We start from the raw sequence: 22,292 nt of genomic DNA on the forward strand, positions 1-22,292 counted from the left end.
ACTCAATGAAGAAAGAAACACGCTACACCTAGAGCAATAAAGTATTAGCATAGTTACAGCCATAGGATGACATACAGAGAGAGACTACAGGATGGGACTGTTGGCCTTACAACACAAATAGTTGAGAGAACTCGGCCAATTGCATGAATGGCTGCATAAAAATGCCAGGAAGCCCATGGGATAAAATTAGCTCCTACCAACATCTTAGAAATGGTGGGTGAGGAATAGTAGGCACTACACCCTTCCTGTGTGTAGTAGGGACACAACTGTGAATGATGAAAAACAGAAGGGTGTGAAAGTAAAACACAGTGTAAAAGACACCAACTACGAACCCCTTATGAGCATCACAGTTACCTCTTGTACACCACTACTAATGTTTCCGTGTCATAACCCACAGCAGATATGTTTCTAGTTACCAGTTCAAGGAACATAGTCTAGGTATAAGCAACAATTAAAATAAAAAACACACCGGTTCTGCACACAGAACGAGTGTAATCCGAGTCATCAACAAACTGAAAATGCTCAAATGTGACTTTACCAACTTAACACCCCTATGATCTCTCTTACTTATAGCTGTTAAAGTCACTGAATTTTAGGGGCACAGGGTCCTAAAGCATCTTTTGTTTTTGGGCATAAATAATGTATTAGCCCTTAAAACGTTACAATTGATCTTCAGTCGATGGTGCTTGTACAGATCAGCCACACGCTCGAGGCCAAGTAGGTGCAATGTATTTTAGTATTTGTATGAATATGGCATTTGCAAAGCGTGAACCTAGCCAGAAGGCAGGGGGTCCCTGTACACTGTCAGTGGCCTGCATCCAATCAGCGAGTCATGGGGGAGGGGCTAGAATCTGGGAGTAGGGGGTTACTGTCACTGGACTGTGATGGAGTGGCGCATAAAAGAGGACAAACATACCTTGCCACGTGATGAGGGACATTGTTAGTGTTGGAGGGAGACGGCCTAAATGTGCTATCTGTGTGCATGTTTGGGATCTCTGCAGTTAGGTAACACCATGCAAGACTTGAGGGGTCCCCCTGATTTAGAGAGCAGCTGATGCAAGCAGACAACTTATCCCTATGGGGACTCGGCGAGGCCACCCTGAACCCTCACACACGGACAGGCGAGCTCACCTCAGGCATGGGGTCGGACAGCAGGCTGTAGAGCTTCTCGTGGGCGCTGTCGCGCACGCCGCACCACCGCGCAGAGTCGAAGTTCTGCCAGATGCGCCCAAGACAGATGGCAACCCACTGGCGGAGCAGGGGGTGGGGGTCGTTGAGCTGCTCCAGGCAGATGGCAATCAGGTTCCCCGTGAGGCAGGCTTCCTAAAAAAACAAACAATTGCGTGCTCAGGTGTGACACAGCTCAACTCAGGGCGGGCAGTGACTCACGGCACGGCTCCTGGAGGAGTGGAATGGAGGCCACACTAGAACATGAATACAACACAATACAGTGAGTGAGCGCATACACACTGAACACGCAGCTCACAGGGGCATGGGGGAAACCAACTTCTAGCTCCCGGTGGGGCAGTCTAGCCCCAAGAAGGGCCACACCAGCCCACTATGCAGCGTATGGAGGGGCCTCCACACTACGCAACCCAGGGACTCGGGTAGAAGAATCCACTCACACCCGAGCCTGGAGAGTGAGTGACACCAACAGTCCGTCCACCTTTTGGACAGTACGGGCCACCACACAGTGACACAACATAACACAGTGTGGGAAAAGAATTCATGGCGCTAGTTCACGAAGTGCGAAAACACAGGGCAGGCAGATGTGCACGCTCACCTTATGGGCAATACTGTAGTGTGCAGCTCATGCAAAGGCGTAATTTAGCCACACAGGAGAAGGAGGGGCACCCACCGTTCGCCCCCAAATCAGGCAAGCTCGCTCCACCACACTGCTTCGGGAGGCCTACAGACCCGCAAAAGTTCAGAGAGGGGCAAAGGCCGGGTCATGGACGGCCACGAATCACAACGCAACTCCGAAGGCGGCATAACTGGCCATGCAGCTTAGGGTACAACACTGATCAGCACAATTCGCCAGCTCAGGAAGAAGCACTGGTGCACTGGGTAGTCCAGGCATAGAACTAGGCTCGGGTCAGACTAGGATAAGACGCAGATGACAGGGAGCGTTTGGAACAGGTCGAACACTGCTACATACTGCACTCTCGGGGCTTCCATAGGCTGTACCCTCCACTACACCTGCAAGGAGGGAGATGTGGCAGGGATAATGCAGCGGGTGGCTAGGTGTCTGCACAGGTCAAACGCCCAGCGAAGGGGAAAGGAATGGAACCAAAACACGTTCGTTGAGGAAAAAGCCAGGGAGTGGGTGTTCACTTTCTAAGAGTACACTCACCTGGCCAGTATTGTAGTTATTGACAATCACAGCTAGGATGAAGGCCGTCATAGTACGGTGCTCAGCCTATGGGAGGAAAGTAGTGCACAAGTTAGTGTAGTCAGTCACCTATTAACATTCCTCGCAATTCTCCACATTACCCTCTTCATTATTTCATTGACTAGTTATTTACCACAAATCTGCACCCTGCCCCGAAAAGGAAACAGGATTAAGACTTCTGGAGTATGAATACTATTGTACGGATTTTTATCTGTATATTTTTGCAGCATGGTATTTGTCTGTAATGTTTATATTTTGCCCTGATTTCATATTATGAGTTTGCAATCACCACATGATTTATGAAAGTGATGGCTAGTTACTTACCTTCAGTAACCTCTTATCTGGTATAGACTATCTATCTGAAGATGCCTTACCTTACAATTATCCCCACGCATCAGACTGGATCCGGAAACTCTTTCGTGAGCAGTACCTCTGCGCTGGTAGGTGGCGTCGATCGGTTCAACATAGCTTTGTTGTCCGTGCCAGATGGGACGTGCCCGGTGCCTATATAGGCACCACCCGAGTGCACTCATGTCAATTACTTTTCACGACTTTCTACGCCCCTAGTGCAAAGCCACAAAGAACACTGACCCCTGGTGTGGAAACCACAGCCCTGAAAGAAAAAAAACCCTGTTGCTAAAAATATGTTCGCAGAGTGGGAAGGATGGGTGGGTCAGTAAGGAATCTGCAGCTAGAAAGAGTCTCTACCAGATAAGGCGTTCCCGAAGGTAGGTAACTTGTTTCATCTGATAGAGACTTCTAGTCACAGATTCGTAATCTTAGAATACATACCCAAGCAATACCTCTCCATGGGTTGGTCTGCTAAACAATTTCATACCAAAAAGTTCTGCAAGACCGAACGGGCAAAGTGCCTATCCCGATGGACCGGACTGTCCAGGCAGTAGTGTTTTTTGAACGTGTGCTAGGAAGTCCATGTTGCTGTCTAGCAGATGTCCACGACTGGGAATCCGCGTATGAACGCAGTAGTCACAGCCTTGGCTCTGCTGGAATAAGCACACAAGCCCCCTGCGGTTGCTTCTAGGCCAATGCGTAGGAGATTTTAATGCAGAGCACGATCCATCGTGAGATGGTCTGCTTCTGCACAGCCTTTCCCTTCTTCTCTCCGACATACCCCACAAAGAGTTGGTCGTCCTCTTGGAAAGTTCTTGGGCGGTCAAGAATGACAAAGCTCTTTTTGGGTCCTGTCGGTGAAGTCAGTCCTCTTCCTTAGAGGGTTGTGGCGGAGCGTAAAAAGTAGGCAAAGTGGGGGACTGGCCTACATGAAAGGGAGGGATGATTTTTTGTAGAAAGGAAGCTCTAGTCAGTAGAACCAGCTTGTCAGGGTAGATGTTCAGGTATGAAGGCTTGGATGACAAAGCCTGATGCTCACTGACCCTGACCCTCTGGGCAGAAGTTATTGCCAACAGGAAGGCCGTCTTGATGGTTAGGAGCTTGAAAGGACAGTTGTGAAGGGGCTCAAAGGGAGCACACATCAGGAACGTCAGGTTGAGATTAAGGTCAAACAGAGGCATGATAAAGGGAGGAGGAACCATATGTTGCAAACTTTTCAAGAACCTATGTACCTTAGGGGATTTAAAGAGGGATGGTTGGTCAGGCAACCGCAGAAAGGCTGAAATAGCAGATAGTTAGCCCTTTAAGGTGCCCACAGCAGAGCCCTTCTGGGCAAGGGAAAAATAAACAGAAGAACCTTGGAAAGGGGAGCAGAAAGGGGTTAAATCTGCTTTTTTGCACACTATGCCACAAACTTGCCCCAACACCAGGCGTATACCGTTTTGGTGGAGGGAGGCCTGGCTGCCAGAATAACATGAATCCAACAACAAGAGAGAGAGGGTCAGAACACACTCTTAGTCCCCCTAGGAGAATACTTTTAAACAACAAAAGAGTATGGGCAAATCCAAAAAAGAGAGAGAGTAAGTAAAGCCAGTGCACAAAAAAATCAATCGGATTTGTAAAAAGAGCCCTCACTCACCAACCTGGTTGGTGACATGCTTCATCATTGGGCTCCCACCAGGGAGGTCTAATACCTCCCCGGTGTGATACTACGCCGGTTTACAGCGGAGCTGGTAATTGAGTGTAATGTGTAAGTGCAAAAAAGTGAGTGCAAAGTATTCATTATTCTCCCTGCAATTGGATAAAACTGAGTCACATGACAAGTGACGCTACTCGTTGTAATTCAACTTCCGCTTTTGATTTACACAGTCAGGTGATGCGCGAGGCTGCATGCACCGATTGGTTACTTCCGACATTTAAACCAATAGACCAATCAATGTCGGTATCCACGGGATCCTTGAATGAGGGAGCATTAGGTGCATCGGCGGGTGCAGCGCTTTGACGAAGTAAGTGAGATGGCTCGATGTTACAACTAGCGTCTTCTTTTTCTGCTGGTTACTTCTTATGAAGGTAACTCATAAGACTTACTTTTTCCTTTAGAGTGTGACAATAAGTGCGCACCCCCCTCCTGGATCTATGATGTGAGGCTTATTGTAGTCCTAAGTAAGTTTATCCTGTGTTTATTTCCTATAAACACTCATTCTGGATGGTCTGCTTCTATCTATAACATCTTTGGGGCTCTACACCTTTTAGTTACGTGACCTATAAATTGAGTTCGTTCTTCTGAATATTGAATTACCAGTACAAAGCACGCTCTCAATGTATGGGTGCTATGTAGTTGTTTCTTTCTACGTTTGATAAAACATACGCTGTTTATTTTGACAGCTCTTTTGTAAAAAGCGCCTTGGGTCTAGCAATTGTTACGAATCCATCCAGCGGTGCTGTATACTCATCCCAATGTGTTTTGGAGTATTTTCTGCTGCTCAGTCTAACAGCCTTTACAAAATACCTATCTACTGAATTTATGGTATTTACTTGGTAAAGGGAGTTTCTACGCCAGTCCTTTTGCACCACACGATGGCATACTTTAGATTTATGTATTGTGTCCTTTGCAAACTATACATGTTTGTCTGTGTTTCTGTTTATTTTTACAGACACATCTATTCTTCAGAATCCTGAAGTTTTCGGTAAAAAACCGTGAGTCGTTTTTGTTCTTATGTTACTACCAACGGTTGGGTGCGCCTTAGCGTGTGCATACCACCGTGGTAGTGAGGTCCTGACGAATGCCTGGTAAACACACTATAAAGGCAAAAACAAGTTGACCATTTCTTATTTTTGCACTTTAAGGGATAACTAACCAGATCTGGTAAATAGTTATTACAACCCCCCTTTTTAACCAATGCAGGATTTACCACAATAAAAATTTTTGGTTTAAAATCCAGTCATTTTGTATTCACTTTGAACTCATTTTTTTGCACTTACACAATACACTCAATTACCAGCTCTGCTGTAAACAGGCGTAGTAGCACACCGGGGAGGTATTAGACCTCCCTGGTGGGAGCCCAATGATTAAGCATGTCACCAACCAGGTTGGTGAGTGAGGGCTCTTTTTACAAATCTGATTGATTTTTTGTGCACTGGCTTTGCTTACTCTCTCTCTTTTTTGGATTTGCCCATACTCTTTTGTTGTTTAAAAGTGCCAGAACAACATCACAGACTTCTGGTGGAAGGTTGAAAACTGTCAACAGTCGCCACTCAATCTCCACGCTAGAAGACGGAGAGTAGACAGGATTGAGTGGAGAACCCTCGCCTGCTGACGAAACAGAAGATCCTCCCGAAGGGGCAACCTGATTGGAGGACCAATGGCCATGCTCAACAGCTCGGGATACCAAATTCTCCGAGCCCAGTCAGGAGCCTCAAGAACGGCATGGGCCCAGTTGTTCTTGTTCTTCTTGAGAATTCTGGGCAGGAGTGGTATGGGTGGAAAGGCATACAGGAGGCCTGAGCAACTCGAGACAAAATGCATCTCAGAGCAAGACCCGCCTTAGAAACTCCTGTGCGCAGAATTGCTGATATTGCCCGTTCCCTGTGGTGGCAAACCGATCTAACCAAGGCTATACCCATTGCTGAAGAAGACCTTGCACCCCCTCTGGATGGAGATGCTATTCATGATCCGTTAGGCATCTTCGGCTGAGTTCATCCGCCCTGGCGTTCAAAGACCCTGCCAGTTGTTGAACCACCATAGATACATGCCCTGATATTTCAGAAGCGCAGGGCCTCTTGACTAAGGGTCCACATCCCCACCTGCCTCGTTTGTTGCAGTACCACATGGCATTGGTGTTGTCTCTGAACACCTGCACTAAACTTCCCCTGATGGAGGGTAGAAAGGCTTTCAATTCCAGCTGGATCACCCAGAGCTCCAGTAGGTTTATGCGGAGTCTGGATTCCGCCGAAGATCACATGCCTCTGATCTCCATCTTTCCCGGATGGCCGCCCCATCCCAGGAGTGACACATCTGTCATCACTGTCAGATGTGGTTGGGGAAGGCAGAGGGGTCTACCGCTGACCCAATCATGGTTCATTAACCACCACTGCAGATCTTTTGCAGTTACCTTCGAGATCTCAACCATGTTGCGGAGAATTCCCCGATGCTATGCCCACTGGAACTTCAGGTCCCACTGCAAAGCCTGCATATGCCAGAGGGCATGTTGCACAAGTAGGATGCAGGAGGCCATGAGGGCTAGTAGCCGCAGAGTCAGTCTCACCGAAATCCAGGATAAAGGCTGAAACTTCAGTATCCTAGCCTCAATATCCTAAACTCGCCATTCGGGAGGAATCGCCCAAAACTGCACCGTGTCCAGAACTGGTGTTGACAGCAAATGCAGGAGGTGTGCCGTAGTCTGGAGGTGGGAAACGAAAACTTGGGCTGTGGCGAGCCAACTTTAACAGCCAGTCATCGAGATAGGGGAAGACAGGCACCACTGATATCCACAGATGAGCTGCAACCAACCTCCATCACCTTGGTGAACACCCCTGGGTGCTGGTAAGGCCAAAAGGTAGCACCACAAACAAAGTGCTTGTGGACCACCGTGAACCACAGGAAACGCCTATGGGCAGGCATGACAGGAATAAGGAAATAAGAGTCCTGCAAGTCCAGCGCGGCCATCTAGTCTTTCAGGTCCAGGAAAGGCAAGACCTGAGTGTGAGCATTTTGAACTTCTTCTTGCGGAAGTAATTGAGAGGATGCAGGTCAATGAAAGGCGAAGGCCTTCGTCCTCCTTGGGCAACAGAAAGTAGTGGGAATAGTGACCACAACCTATTTCTGGCATCGGCACCATCTCTATGGCTCCCTTGGCCAAGACAGCAGTCACTTCCTGTCGCAGCAAAGGAAAAGGTCCTCCGTTAGTGTGTCACAAATAGGTGGCATGGGTGATGGGGAAGTCTCGAAAAAGCTGGAGTAGCCCCTTCGGAAAATCAGCACAACCCATTAGTCCGATGTTATAGACCGCCACTGGTGAAGATGATGGCAGATTCTGCCATCCACTGGGTGCCTATGATGGTAAGGGGGCAGACTATAAGGGTTTGGAGGCTGTGGCTGCTGGGGTGGTGGACTGGCCTGACATCTGGCTGCCTGACCCACAAGGGTTGTGGGTACTGTACCTTCAGCCGTGCTGGGGCTGGGATACTTGCACCCTGCAGTGGCTGGGCAGGTATAGTGGTGGCTGGAAGCCTCTTCTGTTGCCACAAAAAGAGCGAAAGGCAGATTGGAGGTGGCAAAGTGCCATTGAAAGGCACAAGGTCCTGACCGTAGCCCTGCTGTCCCTAAAGCGCTCCAGCGATGAATCTGCCTTGTCTCAGAAGAGACAGGAGCCATCCAAGGGGATGTCCCTAAGGGACTCTGGACATCCCCAGAAAAGCTAGTTGTCCTCAGCCAGGCGTGATGCAGAAAGGCTACTGTCAATGAAACAACTTTTCTCAGCGAGTCAGTGGTATCCAGTCCACAATAGATGGTGAACTTGGCCAAATCTCTCCCATTAGCAACAGCCTGGGAGAGGACGACCAGGGCCTTTTCCAGAAACATTGGCAGCATGGGAGTAACGGCGTTGTTCATGGACATCAGTGCCAGGAAGGTATAAGAAAACATATTTTTTCCAAAGGTGTCCAGTCTCTTGGATTCCCTATCCAGAGGAAGGGAAGGTGCCATAGGAGGTGGAGGCCTGGACCACCAGGCTCTCCAGGGTAGGGTGTTGTGTGCAGAGGATGGGGTCCCCTGGAGCGGGGCAGTGGCGACGTGCAATCGTCCTGTTCACAGGAGCCCCAATGCTGGACTTGGACCAGGTCCCAAGCAAGACGTCTGCAAGGGCTTCATTAACATGGAAAAGCAGTTCTGAGGAATACATTACTGGCTGAAGCACCTCCATCAGGATGTTATTCTTGACTGCCAAAGAGGGTAGGTTAAAGTCCAGGACCTCGGCAACTCTCCTCACCACAACTGCACATAAAGCTCCCTCCTACGTAGCCAGGGTAGCAGGGAGCAAGTGCATGCCAGTATCTGGAGAGGTGTCCAGTCCGCTGACTTCCACTAAATCCTTAAAATAGCCCACTTTTAGGCCAAAGGGCTGGTATTCTTCAGGGTCCAGTGACTCCACCCAATCCTTCCCAAGTGCTCGCCCATAAGAATAGGGCTCAGGCTTTGGCCTGTAAGGCATGGCTCAAGATGGCGACGGAATCAGGCGACCCCATCTGGCTCCGTGTCGGAGTCGGGAATCAGAATGTGGACAGCTTTACCAGTGGGCGCCATTGGGATTGGCACCAGGGAAGGTCGAAGTGGCATGACCAAGCGCTGGTCCGGATCCATCCATTGAACCAAGGGGCCTGACTGGCGCCGTGGCCAGAGCCAATGACATGGATCCATTAGGGGCCCTGGACAAACCTGTGGGGCCCGAAAGCACACCAGCTGGAGTGGGCATCTCAAATATGAGGCGCATGGCCTCATAAAACTTGTGAAGTTGAGTAGGGGGGCGTCCTGGCTATCCAAAACTCAGGAAAACCAGGAGCCAACCCAGGTGATGGCTCAACCGCAGAGCTAGGCCACGAATATCGACACTCCCTAGTCTTGTAGGCCAACAGATGAGGTGAAGTCAAAGGCCTCCTTCACTTCTTATGCTTCTTCTTACAGTGGCACTTACTCGAGTGACCTGATGATTTTGAGTGCAAAGAAGATTTTGGGTTCCTGGATCGTTCCGGGGACCTTCCTATCAATCAGGAATGCAATTGGTGCGGCTTCACAGGTCGAGCTACCAGGCGCTTGAGGGACTGCTTCTTAAAGACCTAAAGGTTCATGGCGTGGCAATCGATGCAGGTCTTAACGTTGTGGTAGCATGAGAGGAGCAAAGATAAACACGATGAAGGTCCATCATCGACATTAGTCGATAACAGGCATTGCAGAGCTTGAATCCGGCTTTCCTATAGAACATATTGCCACACCAGAAGAAACTCTCAAAAACACTTGAGAAAAAGTAAAAAATATCTTAGTCAAAAAACAAATAAAGGGGTAGCTCTTTCCGGATCTGCCCTGACTGGTGCAGAAAGAAAAGAACTGACATTGTTAAATTTTAATGTTATTGACATTTCTAAAGCACGAACTGCTACCCGAAGGTGTCTTGGCACTACATGAAGTCCTACAGGGGTCCTGAACGCAAAAAAGGGTGAAAACTAAAATCTGAGACTAGACAGAAAAGAGCCAAGTCTTCAAAGCCTCCAAAGGTTTAGAAAGGCTCTAAGATGCATCAGGAGGCCATTCCATGCCTTGGCTGCACCAACCACAAAACTTCTTCCACCCCAATTGGCTTTTCTTGCAAAAGGCACAGACACCAGTTTAGCTTCTGAAGAGCGTAACCATCTATTTGGTGTATACCATTGAAATTGCATTTTGAGATGGTTGTGCCCGGTTCTATAGAGGGCTTTGTGTACTGTGCACAGAGCCCTAAACTGCACCCGTTTTCGCACCGGTAACCAGCGAAGCCTTCTGATCTCAGCTGAGATGGAGGCATGTTTTCGCGTGCCAGTCAGCAATCTCGCTGCTGTGTTCTGCAGAAGTTGTAATTTATTCATCAGTCCTTCTTGGATATTGACATATAAACTGTTACAACAATCCAGTCTGGACATCACTAAAGCAGTGATAACTAACTGGTGGCTTTCTTTAGGCAAGGCTGGCATGATTTTTTTTACAAGCTTTTAGAATGTAGGAAGTGGACAAGACTACTGCATTCACCTGGTCCTTGAGGCGGAGTTTATTGTCTATCCAGACTTCCAAGTTTTTTGCCTTTTTAACAGGAGTGGGAAGAGGACCTAGTGTGTCTGGCTACCACTCCAGGGTCCAAAAGTTGGCATCATTACTGAACAAAACCACCTCTCTCTTACTGGAGTTCAGTTTGAGACAGCTTTGGGCCATCCAGTTTCCCACCGCTATCATGCAGTCATGAAATCTGGATGCCGTTCCCTGCAACTCTCCTGGCCTAAGCGGCACCACAATTTGGGCGTCGTCTGCATATGAGGTCAAATTTTAACCAAATGATTCAATCAGGAGAGCCAGTAGCGACCCGTAGATGTTAAAAAGTGTTGGGCTTAAGGATGACCACTGAGGAACCCCACAAGGCAGAGAGTACGGTTCGGTTGAGAATTCGCCTAGGATGACTGTCTGTCTGACAGAAATGATTTAAGTAGTTTCCATGCCGAGCCCAGTACTTCAATCTCTCGCAGCGGGTCCATCAGCAATGCATGATGGACCGTATCAAAGTCTGCGGAGAGGTCCGGCATAATCATAGCAGCTTTTCCTCCCTGATCAAGAATGACCCTGATCTCCTCGGTAGATTTAAGTAGTGCAGTTTCCTTACCACGGCCACTGCGAAAGCCATATTGAGTGGGGTCTAGTACCTAAGCTTCTTCCATGAAGGAACTAAGTTGTTCATTCATTATTTTCTATGCAATTTTTGCAGGAAAAGGGAGTCTGGATATAGGTCTGTAATTGTTCACATCTTTAGGATCTAGACTCAGCTTTTTGAGCAAGGGCAGTATCGATGACTCTTTCTACAGTTTGGGGAAATATCCTTTTGTAAACCTGGCATTTATAATAGAGGTCAGGGTAGAAACAAAAGGCTCAGCTGCTAAATTTAAAAACGAGACTGGGCATGGATCAGAGGGCGTGCCTGTTTTCACTTTCAGCAGTAATTTAGAAATGTCTATTGTGGTACTTGCAGCAAACTTGATTAACTGTGACCCGGAATTTATTCCTGTCTCAGCGTCCAGTGGGTATTTGGTGGAGGATGAAAAAATGGCATATACTTTAAAAAAAAAAAAAAAAAAGTTCGCAATTTTATCACACAGTTCCAGATTGCCCGGATAGGTGGAGGGGCTGGATACACTAAAGAAGTTACTGTTTTCAAAAGTTCTTTGGTAGAGTTTTTGGCAGTTGATTTTCTTCACAAAGAACTCTTGCTTCATTTCTTGCAGCATCTTTTTATACTGGGCTAATCCTACATTATATTAATTTTTACATTATTCTTATATTCCCTCCTCCAGGATCTCTCGAGGTGCTTACAGACCAATTTCTGGTCTCTAAGTTCTTGAGTATACTACAGAGAGGAGGGTCGTGCCCTGCTAGATAGAAGAAGTTTTTATGGGGCAAGTTTGTTTGCAGCTGCTTACAACCAGTTAGTGTATTGAAGTGCAGCCTCAACCAGGTCTGTTGGAGGACTGAAGGATGTGGAAATTAGCACCTCCTGTAATTCGTCTGCGATTACCCTGTTCCATGCTCTGCTACATAGCTGTTTGGTTACTGGTTTCATAGTAGGTCGATCTGGCATGGTCATTTTAAACAGCACTACCTTGTGGTCAGACCAGACCACTGGAAGAAGACCCAAAACAGATAGCTGCTCGTTATTGGAAAATATGCCATCCAAAGTATGTCCTGCTTTATGGGTAGCATCATTGACCAGGCTACTCATCAGATCTATCAAGTTTGAGGTATCTGAATCAGCTTGTGCCTCTAAATACAAATTAAAATCTCCTATAATTGTGTAAGAACTGGCACTTGACCCATTTTCAAACATAGAAGCAGCTTTTCTAATAAACGAGCTTCTGGGGCCAGGTGGTCTATAAATGAGAGTGCCTTTAAATGTGTAGTGACATGAAAAAATAAAAAATAAAATCCAAAGCTTCACATTCATCATTCGATGGGGGCTTAAACAACGCTGTTATAGATTTAAGGTAGATTACAGCCAAACCATCCCCCTTCTTATAAGGTCTATTTAGAGTGAAGGAGAGATAGTCTGCTGGTGTGGCTTTCACCAAATCCAGACCTGAACCATCGTCCGTCCAAGATTCAATTATGAATGCGATAGTTCTATCTTCTTCCTCAATAAGGGAGGCACATTCCACACTATGTTTAAATAGGGATCTAGCAATTAACAGGGCATACTTCCCGATTTTGTCTTCCTCATGTCGTTTGTTATTTTTACCTATATTTTGTCTCTCTTTAGTCTTCAGGAATACAAAGTCCGGTAATTTAGTTAAACAGCGAGGGCAGGTCAGTTGACTATGCGTAGGCCTAGTGTCAACTGAAATACATAAACAGTCAGCTTTTAAAACGGTAGTGTTAAAATTATGTAAAGCCCTGCTGGAGTACTTAATAGGCAAGGATTTACCTGCATCGTAACCAGCAGGGTGGCTGGCGCTGGACGCGATCGGTGTGCGGACGGGCGCAGATGGGCCTGCCTTCGGCGTGCCATCGGCGCGTTCGCACCAGCCTTAGTCTAAATATCTCCAGGGCTGCAGAGACTAGCCCGCTAAACAAAACTCCTCCCAAAATGGCGGTCCCGCGTCAGCAAAGCAGACCCCGGGAGTGTAAAGGTCTCAGCAAATGCAAAAGTGCAAACACCGTTTTTAAAAAATAGAGAGAAGCAGTTAAAAATATACTGAGAATAATTTTAAAAACAAGACAGTAACACTAGCGCCGTACAGAAGGTCTCTCCCGGCTGAAGCTGAAGTGGCGCCTATATGTGCACCTCACATGTCACAGCCAGCGTGGACGACGCCATGTGGAGACCTGATCAACGCCACCTACCGGCATGCAGGGGTACTATGCACCAAAAAGTTTCTGGATCCAGTCTGATGCCTGGGGATAATTTTAAGTTAAGAAATCTGCAATTAGAAGTCTCTATCAGATAAATGGAGGGGGCATTATTACTGGAACTCTGAGTTTATACTTCTTACAATACATTGTTCGGTCAGCCTTTTCAATCAGCTTTCCATTGACCAGTTAATTGCATTTTACTGATTTCAGCTTCGTTTCTGTTGTTTTTCTGCTGACTCCAGCTGTGATGGGTCTATGCATGACAGAAGGGGAAAGCATGACAGGCCACCCCTAACCACGAACCCCATTTATCAGGTATTTAAGGAGTCTGAAACAATACCCCTTCCTTACAGAAACCCCTGCCACACTGGAAGTAAGCAAGCAATGACATGAGGGATTTTGGAGTTCAAGCTTACATAAATAATTGTGGAGAAGACTCTTATCTTTCTGCCAACTTGCAAAGTTATGTTAAATTTTTATAAAGTTCTCGGTTGGTACAAGACAGGCAGAGATTCGGGTATTAGAGTGCCACAGGTCAATTTAAAACCACTGGACATAAGACAACCTTTCAATGCACGTCCAAACTGAAGATAGGTATCAATATTTATGATTAGGTTAGGTGGTTCAAATCTTTGAAGTATTTAGAATGGTGGCCTCCACTCCCTGGCCATATGTGTAGAATTAAAAGTGAGTCAAAATTAGAGGATCTAAGTAGTCCCTTAAGCTGAAACATAATAACTTTATACAGTGGGATTGAGACTACATGGTGCTGTGCACTTTATGCGATGACATGTAATCCATATTCTGCTCAGATGATAATTGAATGAAGGCAGAGTAGTGCTCATAACACTTATAGCAGAGCTTCAGCTGAACGTGTTTTTAGCAATGTGCTGCATCCCCTGCAGAATCTACATACCTAGCTTATGGTTCCTAGGCACAAACTAATATAGAAATTAGGCTAAACTGATAAAAAGGCTACAGCTACTTTATCAGGAAGAGAAATTAAAGGACTGGTACATCTTTAAGACTTCCAGTTGGAAAATAAAAACTTGTGCCTGGGCTTACTTGAGGATTCAAAGACGAATCTGCACATAAAGATGTATTCAGGCTCTAATCCTGCTGCAACGAAATTGAGCAATGTCCAAACGTTAGACTGTACTGTAAGATAATTTGGTAGAGTGGTTGGATAAAATTTCTCATTTTAGTAGTGTTTAGTTTCAGCTTGTTGTAGCTAATCCAATGACCATTACAGATATACAGGTTTTTCACGTTTTGACTTTGCCTACCCCAGTATTCATCCAAATGGATGACAACATGGCTTTAATGTGAAAACTAAAGCAGATCTCAATGCACCAGGAAACCAGTTTATAAACTACCAGGAGTCAGCACTTACCGGCATGTAGGGGTCTGCCAGCACAGACAGGAAGTACTTGTGCCCGCTGTCCTTCACGAGATCCGCCTGACATGACTGTAAAGTGAAAAACAGTAAATAAGCACCTAGCACTGAGCTTCTATTTTACCATATACCCTCTCTTCCGATATGCTACCCAATTGTGCTGTCCTCTGCCCGTATTTTGTGCCTTACCACTTAGTGTCCACTTCCCCCTAATTAAGTCCCACATCCTTCTCCCTCTTAATTTGTTACATGGTTCCTTGAAACTGCACTATGTCTCTGCATTTTTATGCACTGTGACCACCCACCTGGGCTACCTATGATGCCTACATCTCTCAATCTACATGCAGACTGTCACCACCAACTCAAGCAATAGCCCCTAGTCACCAGTGTTTAATTTTTAAAGAAATAAGTGCCAGTGCTCTCGTCAGGGGGGTCGCTGCAGCTTGCACCACACATTGCCCCTGCCATGCTGCCAATGACAGAAACAACACAACTACTAACAATCACACGCCTACAAGTGTGACCATTAGGACTATTTCAGGCCTCCAAAGCTATAAAAATGGTTTGGGCAGCTGGTAATAGTAATTTTTAATGTATCTTGAATTAATAATTAACTGTTGTAGGCGTGGCTTGGACGTCGTTCAGGATGGCCGCCTGAGTCCGGGGCTCCGCCGCATCGGGATGATCTCTCATGCCTCGCGTTGATTTACGCGATGTTTCCACACGTTCTCCGCCGGTTCCTGAAATCGGAGCATGAAGTGCGCATGGTGAGCCTAAAATGAGCGCGCAGTGACTCTTAAAAGCTTCGTTTTTATCCCGTTTTGTGAGCGCCTCATAGCGGCCGCCATTTTGTTTTTCGGCGCGATGATTCCTACGCAGCTGTATTTCTCCTCATGAATATGGAATCTTGGAGTGCGACCACGCTAGACATTGCATAATCCCTCACTTTTTTCTTCTTTTTTTATTTAACCCTTCATGGTCAACTTTCAAAGGTGTTTCTATTGACAAGGATGCACAGTTCTTATTCTTTCCTCGGTCTGCTTGCGGTTTGAGGATTACTGTCAGATGCTGTTCGCTGTGACTTTATTTTTCTGCTCCAACTCCTTCGGAGGCCTTGGTTCTTCTTCGTGGCAGGTGGAGTTGGCTGTGGGGTCTTTGGGTGGATCGTTGTGATCCCGTTAAGTGCCTATTAAAATTCTTGTGACGACGCTGCGCACTCCCCCGAAGTGCGATATTTGTGGGAATTTGTTTGGAGGGCACCTATGGGCAAGCTTCGCAACCCGAAGTTTGTTTTTGTACCATCAAAGGGCTCTTCCACGGCTCCTCCTTCCTCCTCCTCATCAGTTGATCCTTCTTCCAGTCCTGCGGATCCAATGGCGGCAGCGTCGTCCAGTCGTCCTCCCTTGTCACAGTCAGCCTCCAGTAAGTCCTCTTCTTCTGCTACATCAACCAAACGATTAAAACAGGACTCTCCTCCTCCGGATCAACCATCACCCCCTATCTCCATGGAGTTAATACTTGAGGAAATACGGGCTTTATGTCCGTTTGTTGAGGAAACCAATAACAAGATGCAACTTTTTGAAGAGAGATGGTCAACTATTGAGAGCAGAGTGTCGGTGGTGGAACTTCAGACTTCGGAGATTCAATCTCACTCTCAGCGTATCACCTCGCTGGAGAAATCTGTTCTTGCTCGTCAGCAACATACAGAGGATTTAGAAAACCGGAATAGGAGGAACAACCTGCGCATTTATGGTCTGCCGGAGTCTTTGGAGAGTGATGACCCCGTCTCGTTCTTCTCTTCTTTCCTCCCGAAACTTCTGGATATGCCTCCTACCACCTCTCTTACCATTCAAAGGGCTCACAGGCTTGGTCCTCGTCTATCAACTGCAACTAAGCCTCGAGGAGTTATCATTCTCTTTCTGAAGTTCACTGACCTACTCCTTGTCCTCTCCGCGGCTAGAGCCAAGCGCCAAGTTTCCTGGTTGGGCCAGAGGGTTTTCTTTGCTCAGGATGTTTCCAATGCTACTGCAGCAAGAAGAAAGGAGTTTTTGAGCCTTCGTACACCTTTGCGCTCTCTTGGTGCCAGATTTGGTCTATTAAATCCTTGTACCTTCAAAGTTACTCATCAGAATAAGACTTGGACTTTTCAAGATCCTGCGGAGCTTAAAAACTTTATTCACATACAGTCCAACGTTGGCATGGATACTTCCACTTCTACCAGTGGTTGAATGCTCCCTCTCCTTTTTTCTTACAGGTTGTTCCTGATAATGTTTCTGCATTGCCATGGTCTGTTATGCTGTTGGTTCTTCTCATTCTGTTTTACTCTTAAGAGTTTTGATATGTTACCTTTCAATGTCTCTTATTAACCCTGCTGGTTACTCTCTTTTAAGCAACCTTTGTCTTTCCCATTTTTATTATTGCCCACAATTCTTGGCTGTTTACGTTCCATTGTTTATTGTTTATGCATCTATTTACGTGTCCCTTTTTCTTATCAGCGTTTTTTATTCTCGTGTTTGTTTTCCTTACCCAGATCGACTAAAGTATTCCCCTCTACCCTCATGTGAGTCGTGTTTCTCATTCCATCCTGGTGCGGTCGGACTGTCCTCCTGGTTTCGGGAGGTCATTCTTGTCTTGTTGCGTCATCCACTGCCCCGATATCCTCTCCATGTTCCCTTCAGGTATGTTATTTTCAGTCGTCCTTTATGGATTTGTACTGTCTCTTCTTGTATCTTTCTCTCTTCACCTTTCCCCTCTCTTCCCTTCCTTATTCTTACTTTCTTTATTCTTCGTTTCCCTTACCTTGCTTGTGCTTTCTTTTCTTGTATCTATTCTTTTCTATTTCTATCTTTTACAAATGTTTTGCTTTTTACCCGTTGCTGTAGATATTGTTCCTGATAATGTTATTCAGAGTAATTTCCTGGAATGTGAAAGGTTTTATTAACCCTATCAAACGCCAGAGAATCCTTTCCCACCTTGCTACTTATAATCCTGACATAGTTCTCTTACAAGAGACGCATCTTTCGGAGACTGAGTCTCTCAAATTAAAGCGTGGATGGGTGGGTACGGTTCTATTTTCTCCTTCTACCAACAAGAAGAATGGTGTGGTTATTTTGTGTCATAAAAAGTTAGTATGTAAAGTCTTAACACAAGAGTCGGATTCTGATGGTAGATGGATTCTAGCTAAATTGTCAATTAACTCTATCCCTTTAACTGTGTTTAATGTTTATGGCCCTACACAACCTGATTTACTTTTTTGGCCTTTAATTACTAGCAAATGTTTTCAATATAAAGATTACCTCTTCATTCTAGGTGGCGATTGTAACCAGATTGTGGATCCCTTTATTGATCGTAAGTCAAGTGTTCGTTTCATACCTCACAAACCCCACAAACAATTTCTCGACACCATTTCTCAAGCATCTCTCACTGACTCTTGGAGGCTTTCGCACCCTGACACTCTTGATTATTCCTTTCTCTCTCCTCCTCACTCTTCTTTCTCTCGTCTTGATTATATTTTTCTTTCTCTTTCCTTCTCGCAAAATTTGCTGTCGTCTTCTATCGAACCTATACTTATCTCTGACCATGCTCCTATTGTAACAGATCTTGACCTTCTTTCCCCTCCTCCCAGATCCTCTCGTTGGCGCTTTAACAACTCTCTCCTTACTGATCCCTTTTTCTCCTCTTCCTTCCGCTCTTTTGCTACTGATTTCTTTCTATTAAATGATGTTTCTAACATTTCCCCTCATTTTCTCTGGGACTCCTTTAAAGCCACTGCTCGCGGATTTGTTATTGATTTTGTTTCCAAGAAAAAGAAACGTTTTCTCCAGAAACGGAGGGATATATTAGCCCATATTAAGTCTCTGGAGCACCAGTTCTATTCTTCCTCTAATAATTCCGTTCCTCCGGAACTTATTCGTGCCAAACTAGATTTTAACAAATCAACTACCGATAATGCCTCGTCAATGCTTCTTCGTAGTACTGCCCGGTTTTATGGTGGGCGTAACAAAGCAGGGAAGCTTTTAGCCAATTATCTCAAATCACGCAAAGAACGTTCATCCATTGACTCCATTTACTCCTCTGATAATACTTTATTGCATAAAGCTCAGGATATTCTTGAACAATTTCAATTATTTTATCGTACCCTTTATACACCTGAGTCTTCTCCCTCTCCCTCTCTTGTCCAAGCTTACCTAGACAAACTTCCTAAGCCCTTGACGTCTCATCTTCATTTCCCGGATCTGGAAGTTGACCTTTCTTTACATGAGCTCTCTACGGCGTTGACTATTCTTACAAAGGGTAAAACTCCAGGTCCTGATGGCTTTTCAGTTGAATTTTATCTACATTTTTCTGACCTGTTACTTCCTAAACTCCTGTCTCTTTTTCAATCGTTTCATTTATCGGGGAGAGCGGAAGGTACGTTTCAAGAAGCTACCATCTGCCTTATCCCTAAAGACGGTCGTGACCCTAAATACTGTAAGAACTACCGTCCGATTTCTTTAGTGAATGTTGATTATAAGCTGTTTGCTAAAGTATTGGCTCTACGCCTAGATCCCTTAATGCCCCATCTCATCGGTAAGGAGCAGTGTGGCTTTGTGAAGGGTCGGTTGACATCTGATAATTCTCGTCTCTTCCTTAATGTACTAAATAAAGTTCCATCTCTTTCTATTCCCTTAGCGGCTATCTCTGTTGACGCAGAGAAAGCCTTTGATAGAGTTGACTGGTCTTTCTTATTTGCTTCACTGCGCTGGCATGGCTTCGGTCCTCGCTTCATCTCTCTTATTTCTTTGTTATACTCTGCCCCTAAGGCTTCAGTTCTGGTCAATGGTCAAGTTTCTTCGTATTTCCCTCTTCGGCGAGGGGTTCGTCAAGGTTGCCCTTTATCTCCCTTGCTTTTTGTTCTTGCCCTTGAGCCCTTTCTGTCTTCTATCCGTAACAATAATGCCATCACTGGTTTTCCTTATGGCGACAATCAACTGAAACTCTCTGCATACGCAGATGATATTCTTCTTTTCATTTCCACTCCAGAAACATCCATTCCGTCACTACTGTCCGAATTCGAGTCTTGCTCACAGGTTTCTGGTTATAAAATCAATTCGGATAAAACTGAAATTCTTCCCCTTACGAAATTTTGCACTCCTCATGCCTTTTCCCCTAAGGGCTTTGCTTGGAATGGCTCTAAAATTAAATATTTAGGAGTATGGTTTTCTAACTCTATTTCTTCTTCAATTGCTCTTAATATGTCAGCGGTTTTGTCCCGCATTGAACGATTATTCTCTTCTTGGAATCCCCTTTTCCTTTCTTGGTGGGGGAGATTAGACTCCATCAAAATGATGATAGCCCCCATTTTAATCTACGTTCTTTCTATGCTACCTGTTCATATCCCCGCAACTTATTTTAAACGTATCGATTCTTGTTTGTCTAGTTTCCTTTGGAACAAGAAAAGATCTAGAATCTCTTTGGCATCGCTCCGTAAATCGAAGGCCAATGGTGGGGTCAACTTCCCAGACTTTAGTCTTTATCATAAATCTTTTTCCCTTCGCCAGGCATCTAGATGGCTTGCTTCTGTCCCTTCTGCTTTTGCTCCTCTTTGGCTTCGCATCGAACATATATTATTGTTACCCTTTTCTTTTGGGGAGGTTATACGCTTCTCTGCCAAGGTCCCGCACTTGGCACTTCCCTTATTTAAGCATACTTCTTCTCTTCTAAAACCACTTTTCAATCCTACGCCTTTTACTCGGGAGTCTTTCTTGAATTCCACTGTTTGGCATAATTCCCTTATTCTTATAAGGAATAGACCCATCTTCTGGAAATCTTGGAGATCACTGGGCATCATCTGGGTGAACCAGTTCTTTGATGGAACATCCCCATGTTCTTTTCCCCAGTTTCAGATGTCCTTTCACTGTCCTCGTTCCTTTCTGCAGAAGTTTGTTATCTTGATGACGCTTATCCTTGATATTTTTTACTCTCTTCCCCCCTCCCCTTCTTCGCTCTCCCAAGCACCTCTTCTTAAAATTCTTTTAACCCTACCCAAGGCATCTCTCATTTATAAATTCTTTTCATCCCCTAATCCAGAGCGCCTTAAATCTAAACTAGAACTTGCTTGGGAGGAGGACTTGGGTTGTGCTTGGTCCGTCGCCTTGTGGGATAAGCTTTGGTCTAGATCTTTGAAAATTTCTCGTTCGGCCTCCTTTACTCAATCTTTATTCTCCTTATACCATAGACTATATCTCTCTCCACTCTCTCTAGCCCGTTTTCCCTCCTCTTCTGATTCTAATTGTTGGACTTGTTCTGCCCCTAAGGCTAATCTCTTTCACCTCTTATTCTTATGTCCCTCTGTCTCTCAATTCTGGAACTCTGTTTGGCTCTATATCTCTCGTATTTTCACTCTCCCTTCTCCATACTCAATTTCTACCCTTTTTTTAGGCAGCTTATCTGAGTCTTTAAGTCTCCCTCTATGTTCTCGAGGTCTTTTTGACCTCATGCTTGCTCTCGCCTTTCAGCACATTTCCTCTAACTGGAAAACCCTGGCAAACCTTTCCATCCGTCACTGGTGGAATTCCTTGTGTCATTTTCACAGACTAGATACTGCTTTTGCTTCCTCCTATAATCCTACACATAATAGGGATCTTTTTTGGCTACCTCTTACTACATACTTAGATCGGATGGTCCCGAGGAATGTTTCCGCCATCACTTCGGAAAACTTCAAACCACCTTGAGGGAATTACTCCTTCTTCTCCTACTTTAATATTTTCAGATTTGTTTATGATTCTATTGGATTTGCTATGTAACATTTTGATTGTTGTTTTGCCTACAGCTTTCATTCCTTCCTTACAGCAAGGATTTAGGGTCTTTTATTATATAATATGTTTTTGCCGTTTCCCTTTCTCCCTTTTTTATTTTTCTTGTTCCCCTTTCCCTTTCCTCCCTTCCCATTTTTCCTTAAAACTGTATAAAATGCTTTTGTCTGTTTTTTAATGATATTAGCTTGTTCAATGCCATTTCATTCCATTTACTTGTCTCTTATATTACAGCTGATGTCTATGTATTTATTTCTTCTTGAATAAAGCTTTTCAAACATAAAAAAAAAATAATTAACTGTTGTTGTGGTCATCTCTAAATTAGCCAGACAGCACCACCTTGTGGCAAACTTTTACAAGTGCCAGTGTTGACAATTAAGTGCCGGTGCCGAGCACCGGAAACTACCGGCTCAAATTAAGCACTGCTAGTCACCCTAGACCCGTGGTACTCATAGTACGGCCCGCGGGCCACCAGCGGCCCGGCAGGCCTTCCTTGGCGGTCCGCGCACCTTGCAGGTAATGTACCCATGGCCCCCCAGAAAAGAGAGAAAGTGGAGCAAGAGAGAGGGAGCGAGAGAGAGTGGAGAGAGAGAGAGAGTGCAGAGAGAAAGACAGTGAGGAGAGAGTGGAGAGTGGAGGGGGAGGAAGGGAGAGAGAAAGACAGTGGAGAGAGAGAGTAGAGAGAGAGAGACTGACTGACTGACAGAGAGACAGAGAGACTGACTG

The 22,292-nt window shown here is 45.5% G+C and overlaps 1 protein-coding gene across 2 annotated transcripts in view; it reads right to left on the minus strand.

Annotated features, from left to right (window-relative positions):
- The window catches only part of RPTOR (regulatory associated protein of MTOR complex 1), a 1,825,560-nt gene that overhangs the window by 540,282 nt on the left and 1,262,986 nt on the right, over positions 1 to 22,292 (minus strand). For both annotated transcript variants that reach the window (XM_085617419.1, XM_085617418.1), the window contains exons 14-16: positions 14,770 to 14,844; positions 2,354 to 2,419; positions 1,132 to 1,323 (exon numbers count right to left, since the gene is read on the minus strand). In XM_085617419.1, the coding sequence (XP_085473545.1) occupies positions 1,132 to 1,323; positions 2,354 to 2,419; positions 14,770 to 14,844 (333 nt within the window). The remainder of the gene's footprint in view (positions 1 to 1,131; positions 1,324 to 2,353; positions 2,420 to 14,769; positions 14,845 to 22,292) is intronic.

The sequence above is a fragment of the Triturus cristatus genome, chromosome 7, assembly GCF_964204655.1.
Source record: "Triturus cristatus chromosome 7, aTriCri1.1, whole genome shotgun sequence".
NCBI classification, from domain to species: domain Eukaryota; kingdom Metazoa; phylum Chordata; class Amphibia; order Caudata; family Salamandridae; genus Triturus; species Triturus cristatus.